The following is a 13031-nucleotide window of genomic DNA, read 5'->3' as shown; positions in this document are numbered from 1 at the left end:
AGGACACCAGTTCAGAAGAGAGGCTCCGAGCCTGGGTTGCCTGGGTACGGATTATATTAAATTGTTTCCTGGGTGGCCTTGGGTAAACTACTCAACCTCTCTGAGCCTCAGCCTCCTAGAGTCATTAGGACTGGGTGAGGACCAACGGTCAGCCCTGTGGACTGTCAACACATCTGGTGTCCAACCCAGTGCATGGCATGCCGAGCTGCATGGTCCCAAGTGAGAGCAGACCTCATGCCCCGCTCACTGGAATACCCCTGTGCACTCAAAGCCTTCCCTCCTGTGCGGCTTCACCCAGTTATGAGGTCCCGTTGAGACCGGGGCAGGACAGACACAAGCTGAGAGCCGAGTGGGGACATTGTCCCAGAGAACACTCTGCTCCTCCGCCTTCCCTGAGGGGCCACATCCATCCGGGGCCAACCCCAGAACACAATCCCCAGCATGTCTTCCATGGACCGGTGTAAACAAGGTCCCACATCCCGGGAACACTGCTCATTCCAGCCACTCTTGGCGGCCCACAGGACAGTCTGTAGCACAAGCCCCTGGGAGACTGATGCAGGGGGTCCTTGGGACCACGGGGCCCTTCTGTACATCACCCATGAGGTGCAGCCCTCCTCAGGGGACCTGTGGGGAGAAGGGGGCCTTCACTGGAGGTCAGGGGCTCTCGGTAGACTTTAAGAAGCTTTGATTTTTATTAAAACTTTTTTTTTTGAGACAGTCTTGATATATAGCCAGGTTGGCCTAGAACTTGAAATCCTTTGGCCTCAGTCTTCAGATGCTGGGGTCACAGGTGTGCAACACCAAAGCCTGCACTGCAGAGCCCTTTCAGAGCCGGGTAATTATGCTTCTTGGGGTTCCTCATGGATTGGATTCATGACCTCCATTTTCTTTTGAGGTTCATGACTTTTAGAACCAGGGCTGATTCTCACAAAGGCGGGGGGGGGGGGGGGTCCTCCTTTCCCAGCCATTGGAAAGGAGCTGTTCCCTGCTCTGGCTTACATGTTTATACAAACCCTCCTGAGTCTGAGCTGAGCGCAAAAGAGAAAAACAGCCGCAGGTCTCTTGGGAAAAAGGAGGCTCTGCCCTCTCCGAGCTGGGGGAGGGCACCTGCCGAGGTCATTGGGCTCAAGAACAGAAAATACCCCGTGTATCAACTCCCACTCTATCAACACCCAGGGCAGACATATGTAATTGATCACGGAACTTTTTGCTATGGAGCCTGGATACTATCCCAGCAATTCCTTCAAACGGGCCTCTAGGCAGCTTCTTCCCGTGGGTCACCTCTGATCAAGGCGAACTCCTTACCACACAGATGGGGCAACTGGAACTCAGAAGGCAAAAGTGGCCATCACTTAAGAGCCCATTGGCAGAGGGGATAGAATCCCGGACCCCCAAGTCCAGCCTGCTGCTGTCTACCCTGGCCCACTTGCTCCCCCAAAGCCCGAGAATGTCCTCAGATCAGGAACTGCTGTCAGTATTGGTGTAGACTTTCACACACATAAGGCCAGTTACCGGAGGCTAGTCCACCAGGGCTCGCCGCTGCTTGGGGGCTACCAACAACATTTAACACACTCCAGTTATTTTCATGGGGAAATGGATTTCAAGCGCTTGTTCTAAGTTGGCGTTAGACATCTTCACATTATCTGTTACCTCAGGAACAAGCTGGATTTTGTTGCCTTAAATTAAGACTGTTTGTTCTGACACAATGCATGCAGTTCTAAGAGTGACCGCTAGGTGGTGACAGGCAGCCATAAGGGGCTTGCAGCTAGCTTCAAAACACACCTCTCTTGAGATCCAGGCAGGCGCTATTATACATGGTTTTTTTATTTAAAGCAATAGTATAAATATTTGTGTGAATACCAATCATGTGTGTTTGTGTATCAATTTAAATAAAGGCAGCACAGAGAGATGTACTGAAAGCCACCTGCCCCTTTTATTCCACTTGTCCCTGCGGCCTCCTGTACTCACGTTGCTTCCTTTTACACAGGACATTCTGTCCCTGTAGCCGACTTTAACTTTAAGGGCCTCCTACTATGAGACCTTTTCTTGTCCCTCAACCACTAACCAGCTTCTGAAGTCCAGAGCCCCAGGGTGGCTAAGTCCCCCTGGTCTCCAAAAAGGACACACGGATCAGGAAGGCTTTGGGGTGGCCCAGCATCCTCTCTAGCCCAGCTCCCACTTAAGAGGGGGGGGTTGCATGAAGGACTGAGTATGGGGCCAATCCAGTTCCAGGGGCTACAGAGCTGCCATGCATAGTGAAATTCTGGACAGCTTCCTCAACATCTCAGGTCTCAGCTGGAACATGGTGCTCATTCCCACCTGCAGGGTCGCAGATAAAACCTACCACTCGCCTAATTCCAGAGCTTCGGGTCCCTCACGGCCTTTCCCCTCCCCCTCCATTTTTTTGAGGGTGCTGGGGATTGAACTCAGGGCCTTGCGTATGTTGGGCAACCATTCTATCATTGAGCTATATCCTCAGGCACCGCCCCCCCCCACTCCCCCAGACAAAGTACTCACTAAATCATGCAGGCTGTCCTTGTACTCAACAATAGTCCAGACAGGCCTTGAACTTGTGATTTCCCTGCTCCAGGCTCTGGAGTAAATAAGATTATAGGCCTCTGACACTAGACCCATATTCTTAACTCCTCTTCCTTTTATTTTTTTGGTCAAGAATTTATTAGCATTTACTATTTTACTTGTTTAGATAAAAAAGAATTACTATTTTTATGTACATCTGTGTGTGTACTTATATGGGTTTATGCTCAGCACATTTATGTGCCTATGTGCATGAAGGCGTCAGAAGAGGGCGTCAGATCCCCTGGAGCTGGAGTTATGGGTGGCTGTGAACCACCATGTGGGTGTTGGGAACCAAATCCTAGTCCTCTGGAGGAGCAGCAAGTGCTCTTAACTGCCAAACTATTGATGCTGGCTAGTGTTTTATCAACTTGACACAGGCTAGTCATTTGGGAAAGGGAATTCCAAATGAGAAAATACCTCCATAACACTAGCCTACAGGCAAGCCTGTGGGACATTTTCTTACTTACTAGTGTTTGGTGTGGGAGGGCCTAGTCTACTGTGGGTGGGGCCACCCCTGGGCAGGTAGTCCTGAGTGCTCTAAGAAAGCAGGCAGAGCAAGCCATGGGATCAGGCCAGTGACTGGTGTTTCTCCATGGTCTCTCTATCAGTTCCTGCCCAAGTTCTTGCCAACTTCCCTGATAATGACTACAAGCAGTAAACTGAAATAACCCTCTCATCTCAAGCTGCATTTGGTCATGGTGGTTTATCCAATAGAAACACTAACTGGACACCATCTCTCTAGGCCCTCCTAACCTTCTTTTTCAAATTAATTTATTTGTGTGTGTATATGCATGTGTGCTGGACGTGTGCTGGATGGGTGGAGGCCAGAGGACAACTTGTGGGAGCTGATACGGCCCCTCTGCCAGGTGTGTTCCATCCCGGGGCTCAGCTCGTCAAGCATGGCGGCCAGCCTCCTCACCTTCTGGGCCATCTTGCCGACCCTTCACGGCTATTCCTAAAGAACCTTCACGTGTCCCTTCTGGAGTCTAACCCATCTAGAAGGAGTCGCAGTCTTGCTGGGCTAGGACTGAGTGGGCAGGGCTGTCTAACGTCATCATCTGTCCCTGTCAGAGCAGCAATCCAGCCTGACAGCCTTGCTGAGGGCTGGGGACTGAGCTACGTGGCTGCTGGGAGTTTAGCTCACAAATCCCAGAGATTACATACACATGCTCAATTTCCCTCACAGTTAGACCAGAGATAGGAATACAGAAAATCTCTGCCCTTGGGACCCACTGAAATCCGAGTGAGGACATTCCGAGCCTGATTCTGTGCTAAATAAATGTCACACATCACCTGTTCTGAAGGGAGAGTAGACAGCTTATGTAAATCTAGCATGAGGCTATGTGTGCCGGAACTAAATTGAGTCAAACTTGCTTTGGGAAATGTACGAGACTACGCAATTTCTATGGCAATAACCAGGGTCCTCATGAGAGTCCCCAGCGCTGGCGGGGACAGCCACTTCTACTAACTGCGTGGGTCCCTCCTCAACCCGATCCCTCTCTGATCCCTCTCCCTCTGCTGTTGACTGGAGCCACGCAGGCAGTAGTCCAGGCTGGACCACTCACACTCCACTCTTAGAATTTCAAGCCTGGCTATGAGGGATTCAGGATGGGAAGGGAGGGGTGAGTTAGGGAGGCTCCAGGGCTGAGGTCTCAACTTAGGCAGCCTTGATGGAGCCAACAGGTCCAAAGAATGAGTGGCAGAGACTTCCCCATCGAGAGGAGGATGACGAGGTGCAGAGGGAGAAGCCAGAGCCTGTGTGGCTGCAGAGGGGTGGGGAGCAGTCCCCAAGGGGAGGATGCACACAGGAAGAATGCAGGCAGGCAAGCTGTGACCTCTGCCCCTCAAGTCCGCTTTCTTTCTTCACCATTTACTAACTCCTGTTCCACATGTAATCCAGGGCTGAGGACGAGGACCTGAACCCCAGCCGGGCTCAGCCATGAACGGGCCCTCTCTCTGCCTGTGGGGGCGGGGGGGGGGAAGGAGAGGCCCCTGGGCTCTGAGCCGCAAGACAGCGCTGGGAAGAGAAGGCCGTGCCACGTGCTTCTTACCTGTTCAGGCCTTGGCAGTAGCCGATGGTGGGGTTCTGCCAGGAGAAGGCCAGGAGCACTCTGCGGAGCCTGTCGGGGAAGCTGGAGGTGGGGCAGGTGAAATGCTTGTTGGTGGGGAAGGTCCGGTTGAGGTCCAGCTCGATCTGGCGGGCGGCAGGGTGCTCGCATGCCCGGCCCCGGGCCAGGAGCTCCTGGTAGCAGCCTGGGGAGTGCAGGTGCTGGACTCGGCGGTGGACCAGCCACCTCCAGACACGTGGACGGTGCTCACGGGGCACACCTCCCCGGAGCAGCTGCTTGAGCTCGGCCGAGGGCACCAGCTCGGTCAGGGCAGCCCAGCGCTCCCGTAGGGGCCGCTCCACAGCCTCGAGGGCCAGCAGGTGGTGGGAACGCACCTCCAAGGCCTGGATCTTGGCTAGCAGTTTCAGGTCTTCCACCTCATAGTCCGGCACCGTCAGGAAGCCATAATCATCATACTCACTGTTGGCAAAAGGGCCACATCAGCCTGGCTGTCCCTACATGGGCTGCCACCCTGGGTGCATTGAGATCACGCCAAGGCCCAGCCTCAGTTTATCTGTACATATGGGAGAACGGCTCTGCTTCCTGAAGATGAGGAAGATCCCTTTGGTAAACTAGAAGGGCCTATATGCAGCCCAGGAGACAGGCACTTATTGACCGCAATTCACTGTGTGCGCTGTCTCCGTCATCCCCAGGGCACGGGGGCTGAATACGGGGTGCAGAGAGGTAAGGTACCTTCCTTAGGGGTACACAGCAAAACAGGCAGACTCCTGCCCATGATTTCCAGAGCCCATCCGACACAGCTTCCCCCTTTTCCTGTGCTCAGCAGGGGTTTGGCTGGAGGAGACAGCTTGGGTAGTGATGGGTGTGGTGACTGGGTGATGTGTGTGTCTCCACTGAGCCCGCCCCCTCTCACTCCCCCCTATGTGCCTGAGCCTGGGGGGTTCACAGCTATGTAGTGCTGGCATGCGTGGCCGGTGGCGGCAGCAGCAGCCATGATGATCATCATGCCCACGGCCCCTCCCCGGCTGCCCACTGGGCTCACCTGATGGGGCTCAGCTCCACGCTGTCCGAGGCCTCTCCTGCGTCCCACTGCAGCGCCTCCTGGACCAGCTGCCGCAGCAGCTCAGGAAGGTCACCAGCCTCAGCCCCCGCGGCCTCCTGCAGCCTCCGCAGCCCGGCCAGGTACTTGCTTTCTATCTGGCAGTTCCTGGCTTGGAGGTAGGCACACTGCAGGAGAGGAGCAGCTGGTCAGGCTTCTGGGCCACGCAGGCTGCCAAAGCCCCGAACAGCTTCAAACCTTCCCGGCTCTGCTCTCCCTGCCCGCCCCCTCCTGGAGCTGCAGACAGAGAAAGGCTTACTGCAAGGGACGTGACAGAGACCAGGATCAAGGAGGGAGCTGGGTTCAAAATTAGGGGGAGGAGAAGCGAAGGCAGACACAGCCCGGCTCATGTAAGGCGTGGAATCTCATCCCGGGTCAGACAAGCCGTGTGGCCTGTGACAAGTCAGCTAACGTGCTGGTTCACCCCGTACTTCACCCTCTGTAGACCAGGACTGATACAGGGTCTCCTCAGGATTCTGGCACAGAGCAGCGAGCTCTGTCTAAAGCCCTGCCAGGCACTGGGCACAGAGACGGCTCCCTGCAGGTGGCGGCTGGCAGGATACCGCCCTGGCACCCCCTGCTGCCCATACTTTGTACTTTCCTTCCTTGGGCTTTTGGGCACTCTCTTCCTCAGCCTAGGGTGTGCCCCTGCACTCCCACCCCTACCCCATTTCAGTGCACAAGTCAGATGGGTGAGTCGGGTGGGCTCTCTGGGCCTTTTTGTCTCTGTGAGATGGGTATGGCGGAATTTTGCCTTGAGGAGTTTGCTGTGACTGCAAACACTGTCGTCCTGCCCGGGCACCGCTTGCATGTGTCTACGGACACTTCAATCCAACCCTACCTTGTCCTTCCCTCCTCCTGTTTCTCCTGCCCACCTCCTTCTTCTCATGGAGAGCTTCCCCTGTCTTGACCCCAGCACTGCAGGGATTTCTGGTACAGACTCCAAACTGCCAAGTCTACCCTCTGCAAAGCAGCCACAGGAGTGAGGGGCTGGAGGGGATCAGGGAAGTGGAGGGGGGAAGGCAGGGGACAGGGAGGGGTCAGACCGCAGATGTGGCCATCGGCCCCTGGTACCTTGGTCAGCAGGGCCTTCTCCTTCTCTGCCACCTTCCTCCAGATCTTGGTGACCTGATGGATCTCAGAGTTGAGGAAGCGGTTCTGGGTCCGATACGCTTCCATATCATCCTGGAAAAAGGCAAGGTGGATCAGCAGCGGTACCACAAACCTTCTGCTCTGGAGAAGTCATCCTCAAAGGAGCCGCCAAAGCTTCCTACCTTGGGAAATTCCCAAAACTACAGAGAAAGGGAGTCTGAGAGACTTCTCCAGCACAATGAAGGGAGAGCCCTAGGCTGTCTCGGAACCATTCGGACCCGCTGTTTTCTCGTCTGTAAAAGGCAGACATGGGTCTCCCCTCTGCAGCTGGGGCAGTACATGGCTAACAGGCAACATTAAGGAAGTGACAGACCCAGCAAAGCACTCAGGGCTGTGTCTCACATTCAGGTTGTTTTGTTTAGTTCAGACAGGGTCTTAGGTAGCCCAGGCTGGTTCCAACTCCCTAAGTAGCTGCGGTTGGCCTTGAATTCCTCCACTTCCTGCCTCCACCTCTCAAGCTCTAGGATAAGGCACCACCCCGAAAACTGCTTCGGTTGTTTTAAGTCAGTACACCCCAGGTATTTGCAGCTGTGTGTGGACTGCTTTTCGTCAGGTATCACTTGTAAACATGGCTGTGTTATGCTCAAGGGTGTTACTTGTTTGCCCACTTCTGACACTAGGACTCGACCCCAGCCTGTGTGGCATCTGAGGATGGGCTCTGCCACTGGCCACACACTCCCACACCCTTCTTTTTCTTTTCTTTTTTTCTGTTTTCCCCTCTGGTTTTATTTGTTTGAACAAGGTCTCATATATCCCAGGCTGGTTTCAAATTTGCTACGTTGCTAAAGATGGCTTTGAACTCCAGACCTCCTGCCTCTGTCTCCCAAGTGCTAAGACTACAGGCTGTGCAGAGTGGATGAAGTCCTGAGTGAGTGTGTATTGTTGACACGAGCATGGCCATGGCACGGACACCGATGTCTAGACCCATGGGAGTGACAAGGCCTGTCCCTGGTGAGGCTGTATACACTAAACCTGCCTCCTCATTCAGTGCTGAGTTTCCAGGCTACTGGTGCGTCAGAGCACGCTGGCCCGTCCCATCCCAGCTTTTCTGTTTGTATCTGTCATTTCTTCATTCCCTTGCTTTCCCTGTCAGGTCAGTCCCAAAGCTATGCAGGGCTTGGCAATACGCATACACCACCATACCTGGTGGTGTACATACATAGGTGTATATCCCCTTATGCATCCCAGGCTGCTCTCTAACTCATCAGCCTCCTGCTTCAGCCCCTAGAATAGCTAGGACACACAGGTATTGCCACCATGCTGAGTTCCAACTATTATTATTATTATTTGTCATTATTATTTTTACTGACTGATGGCCATTCTATTGGGAAATTTCCTATAGCTGACTTAGTCCTTGTTCTTTTGATTTTTTTTTTAAAGATTTATTTATTTATTATGTATACAGTGTTCTGTTTGCATGTATCCCTGCAGGACAGAGCAGGCCAGAAGAGGGCACCAGATCTCATTACAGATGGTTGTGAGCCACCATGTGGTTGCTGGGAATTGAACTCAGGACCTCTGGAAGAACAGCCAGTGTTCTTAACTTCTGAGCCATCTCTCCAGCCCTCTTTTGATGTTTTTAAATGTGAGCCCTGGGTGTATGAAGTTACAGTGATAAACAGTTATAAGCCTTGAGATTGCCCCTCACAGTCCAGCACAGGGAGTGATAGCTTGCTGCCTGGACAGATGAGAAGCCGGGCAAGCCAGCAGAAGGTTCCATTCAGAGCTACAGACATGGCTCACGATCTTTATTCTATCGAGAAGAATATTCCAGAAGCCATTCAAGCACACTCACATCCCCTGAGAAACGAAGCCCTCCCTTTCCTGTTGGAGAGAAGTCCTAGGCTACAGGCTCGGGAAGTGCTTCCATTAGTCACTGTGTGTGAGGTAGACAAGATGGCTGCTACAGGCCACCTGCTCCCTCTGTCTGTGGGGAGCCTTGCTGCAGCTGATCACGGGATTCTTCCCCAGCACCTGGGAAAGCCACAAGCATCCAGGTGAGAGAATAACGTGTCCGTCAGTCCTGCAGTTCCCCTGTGTGCCATCTGTGGGTGATGAGGCTAAAGTAGCATTATTCCCATTTTACAGACGAGGAAACAAGGACCTAGAAGGTGAACCAACCCCTCAATGACACAGCTGGGGTAGAAGAGCAAGGATCCCAACCTGGGAGTGTGCAGCCCACGGCGGGCGCTCAGCAAACGCCACTGACTGCCCAGGACACACCCACTCCTGCTCCTTGCTCACACCCCTTCCTCACCCAGGCGCAGCACAGGCACTCCTCAGACCTTGAGAATATGGATTTGTCACATAGGGTGCCCGTTTCCGGGTCAAAGGGAAGCCAAGCAGTGGCCAGAGAGGGAGGTGGGTGTGAGCACAGTGGGCAGGAATGGCCGCTGGGCAGCTTCCAATCAGACTGGTGCCCTCCCTACCTTGGGTGCGCGCCTTGGCTCAGAACTTCAGGGAGGAAAAAGAGAGACCTCGGAGGAGAAAAAAGCCACACACAATCACAAGCAGAGCAAGAGGAAACAGGCGGAAGGGGCCCAGGAGGAGAGCCTGCTGCAGCCTGTGCAGGATCAGACATCCCGGGGTCTCCCAGGCAATGCTCCTATAGGGGGACCTGGGTCTATGACCCTGCTGCCCATGTTGCATGACCAGGACCCCCACCTACCACACCCCGGCTACTGTACCTGGCGGCAGTGCTTCTGCACAGTTAGGTTTCTCAGTCTTCCCATCTCTGAATCCCTCAGCCCCAGACAGGACTTTGTGTAATCCAGGCTGGCCTCAAACTCTCTGCTGAGGATGGCCCTGAATTCTTAACCCTCCCACCTCCACTCCCATCCTAGTCTGGGGTTGAGAGCCTAGTATTAGCGAATACTCCCCCACCCCAGCTCTGAAATTCAAGAGATCAGTGACACTACTCTTGAAATGACAGGATAAGAGGGCCTTTTCCTAAGGCTGGGCACCTGTCTCGGGCAAGCAGGAAATGTGAGCACTCTCTGCTCACATATGATGAGGAGGGGCATTGATGGGCCTTCTAAGAGCTCCGAACTAAGACACACCTAGTCCATGCAGCAGGCCCCAGGATGGGCTCAGGAGCATGATCTAGGAGCATAGAATCCCACGGCAGCCAGTCTCCTCACACCTCACTGATAAACGATGTTCCCACAGATGTGAGCGAGGAACACTCTGGTTCCTGGGGGAGGCAGGATAACAAGCAGCTCTTGCACTCCAGAACCATCCTGCGGATCTATGTCTCAGCCCTGTGCTGCTCTACTGGGTCTGGAAGAGTAGACACCTGACGAGGAAGGAGGTAAGGAGGCCCCCGGCGCATAGGGCAACAAGAAGTGTTCCCACCACCGCGTGCATGGCCAGCGGCTTTCTAACGGCCTCAGCTGCTCTCCTTCATTCTGCTGTATTCCTAAATAGTCGTTGGCTTCAGGCTAACGGCGGTCCTGCATCTGCTGTTCTGGCCGGCCTGGAGGGGAGCATGGATCTCAAGTTCCCTTCCATCATTGTTATGACTTCTCAGCCTCAGGACTACTTAGACCACTTTCCACAGAGAGAGAGAGAACTTGTTCAAAGGCACTCAGCTAGCAAGGCGTAGGGACTCAACACCAGGGCTAGCTCATTCTACAGGGTGGGCAGTGGCCACGCTTCACTCACCAGTGCTTGTCTCTCTCCCTCCCACCACCCAGCCGTGCTTGGGTTCGAGTTGTGCAAGAACATGGGAGGCCACGAGAAGCAGGGTTTGGGACCAGACTGGCCCGGGTTCTGTGTGCTGTCCCTAGGGACAGGGAGGGTCAAGAGCAGGAATGCTGGTGCTCCGGCAGCCCGTCACAGCCTTCAGAGCAGCCTGTGGCCTGCAGCAGGTATCACACCTCAAATGATATCCCTAAACGTCACGGTTGGTCCCTGTGAGTTGGGGTGGCTTGATGAGAGAGATGAAAACAGGGAAGAGAAGCAGGGTGAGGCATGGAAGGGGGTACAGAGAGGCTGGGAGGTGTGGGGCAGGTAGACCAGTCATCAGACACAAGCTCCCGCCTAGTCCTGCTCCCACCCCTGTGCCAGCTGCCGGGCAAGCAGCTCTGCTCCTGGCCTCACAAGCAAGCACCTCTGCTCCTGGCCTCACAGGCAAGCACCTCTGCTCCTGGCCTCACAGGCAAGCACCTCTGCTCCTGGCCTCACAGGCAAGCACCTCTGCTCCTGGCCTCACAGGCAAGCACCTCTGCTCCTGGCCTCACAGGCAAGCACCTCTGCTCCTGGCCTCACAGGCAAACACCTCTGCTCCTGGCCTCACAGGCAAGCACCTCTGCTCCTGGCCTCACAGGCAAGCACCTCTGCTACTGGCCTCACAGGCAAGCACCTCTGCTCCTGGCCTCACAGGCAAACACCTCTGCTCCTGGCCTCATAGGCAAGTACCTCTGCTCCTGGCCTCACAGGCAAGCACCTCTGCTCCTGGTCTCACAGGCAAGCATCTCTGCTCCTGGCCTCACGGGCAGGCATCTCCGCTCCTAGCCTCACAGGCAGGCATCTCCGCTCCTAGCCTCAGGGGCAAGCATCTTTACTCCCAGCCTCAGCACCCGAAGCTGCAAAAGTGGGACCTGCTAGCCACTGCCTGGCAGGGCTGGCACAGGCCACAATGAGCTGATACAGCAAACACTGGAGACAGTCCTGGCATGTGGAGAGCCCTCAGTGGTGATCACTGCCCTTGCCTGGGGTCAGCCACAGCCAGCACTGGTCGGTTGTTCTACATGTGAGACCACACTGAGGGCAGCCTCAGCACCTTGGGGATCCTGGGCAGCAGGATGGCATTGAAGGAGGCTGTGCAAAGCAGGCCCCAGACTGGGCTCTTCTCGGGCTCTTTCGCCTCTAAATTGATAAGCTGGGAACTTGTTCACTTTTCAGAGGCCCTGCACAGTATGAAAGGTCAAATGGCATTGGGCCTTCATAATGTGAAGGAAGGAAGAGAAATTTTCCTCTTGCTACCTAGTTCTGGTTTGGATGCTCCAGAATGAGGGGGGAACTTCTACCCCAACTAGAAAGCTACTCATGGCACCCAGAGGCCAGGAGAGCAGGCTGGGCAGAGGGGGGGTGCCTACCTTCAGGTGCTCCATTCTCTCCTGATGGCTCAGGAAGTCACCATTGGCGGCACTGGCAGGCTGGTCTGGCTGTTCGAGGTCTTCGGTGAGCTTCTGGGAGAGCTTGCAGATGACCTGCTGCTTGGCCTGGTTCTTATCCATGAGCAGCTGCACATGCTGCTGAAGCGCCTGCACCTGCTGCTCCAGCAGGCCGCCTTCATGCACCAGGCGCTCTCGGTCCTGCTCTAGATTCCCTACCCGCTGGTTCAGCTCCGCGATCTGCCGCACCTTGTGCCGGACCAGCTCCAGCCGATCCTTGTCTTCAGCGGCTGCCAGGTACGCACTGGATGCGCGCTTCTCTTGCTGGGCAGCCTCCAGGGCCTTGTGAAGGATTACCACCAGCTCCTGCATGGGAAGGGAGCAGCCATGAGTGCTGGGAAGCCCTGGTAGGCACATACTAGCCCAGACCTCCAAACTCTGCGGTGCCCAGAGCTTTGGAGCCTATCCTGGACTAGCTCTGTAGACCAGGCTGGCCTCGAACTCACAGAGATCCACCTGCCTCTGCCTCCCGAGTGCTGGGATTACAGGTGTGCACCACCACCTCCCGGCCCTCCCCTGGGCATCTTATCCCAGCACTCCTTTCTGCTTTCTTGGTCCAACAAGAATGGTAGCTGAGCACAGGGTATCTGGTCAAACAAACAAACAAACAAGCAAAACAAACACAAAAGACATCCCGGCAAGTTCGGCCTTAACATGGATGAGCAGCAGATGTGGTACCCCCGAGACCACTGGAAACATGCTCCATGGGTCCTGTTCCCTTTCCTTCTGGCTGGGAAGTGAGTGGAAGAGAACAGTCCCCAGTCCCCAAAGCCGAAGTTCATGCTGAGGGTAGCAGAGCTGACCACCTTCACCAGCCTGGGCTTACTTACGTCATCTGGATTCTTCAGTGCAAAGGAACAAAAGAAATTCGTTCTGAGGCTTCTCTGTTAGGAGCTGAACCCACACTCTGACTTACCCATGTCTATTTAAGAAAAGAACAGCTGGGTGGCGGTAGTG

At 54.7% G+C, this 13031-nt stretch overlaps 1 protein-coding gene across 3 annotated transcripts in view; it reads right to left on the bottom strand.

Annotated features, from left to right (window-relative positions):
- The window catches only part of Tbc1d2 (TBC1 domain family member 2), a 47608-nt gene that overhangs the window by 4798 nt on the left and 29779 nt on the right, over positions 1–13031 (bottom strand). For all 3 annotated transcript variants that reach the window (XM_052717169.1, XM_052717172.1, XM_052717168.1), the window contains exons 6-9: positions 11997–12380; positions 6820–6930; positions 5689–5873; positions 4629–5105 (exon numbers count right to left, since the gene is read on the bottom strand). In XM_052717169.1, the coding sequence (XP_052573129.1) occupies positions 4629–5105; positions 5689–5873; positions 6820–6930; positions 11997–12380 (1157 nt within the window). The remainder of the gene's footprint in view (positions 1–4628; positions 5106–5688; positions 5874–6819; positions 6931–11996; positions 12381–13031) is intronic.

This window comes from Peromyscus californicus, unplaced genomic scaffold, assembly GCF_007827085.1.
Source record: "Peromyscus californicus insignis strain IS unplaced genomic scaffold, ASM782708v3 Scaffold_5__1_contigs__length_169319896, whole genome shotgun sequence".
Lineage (NCBI taxonomy): Eukaryota > Metazoa > Chordata > Mammalia > Rodentia > Cricetidae > Peromyscus > Peromyscus californicus.
Note: the sequence above shows the minus strand (reverse complement) of the source record. Positions and strands in the feature narration are given on the sequence as shown.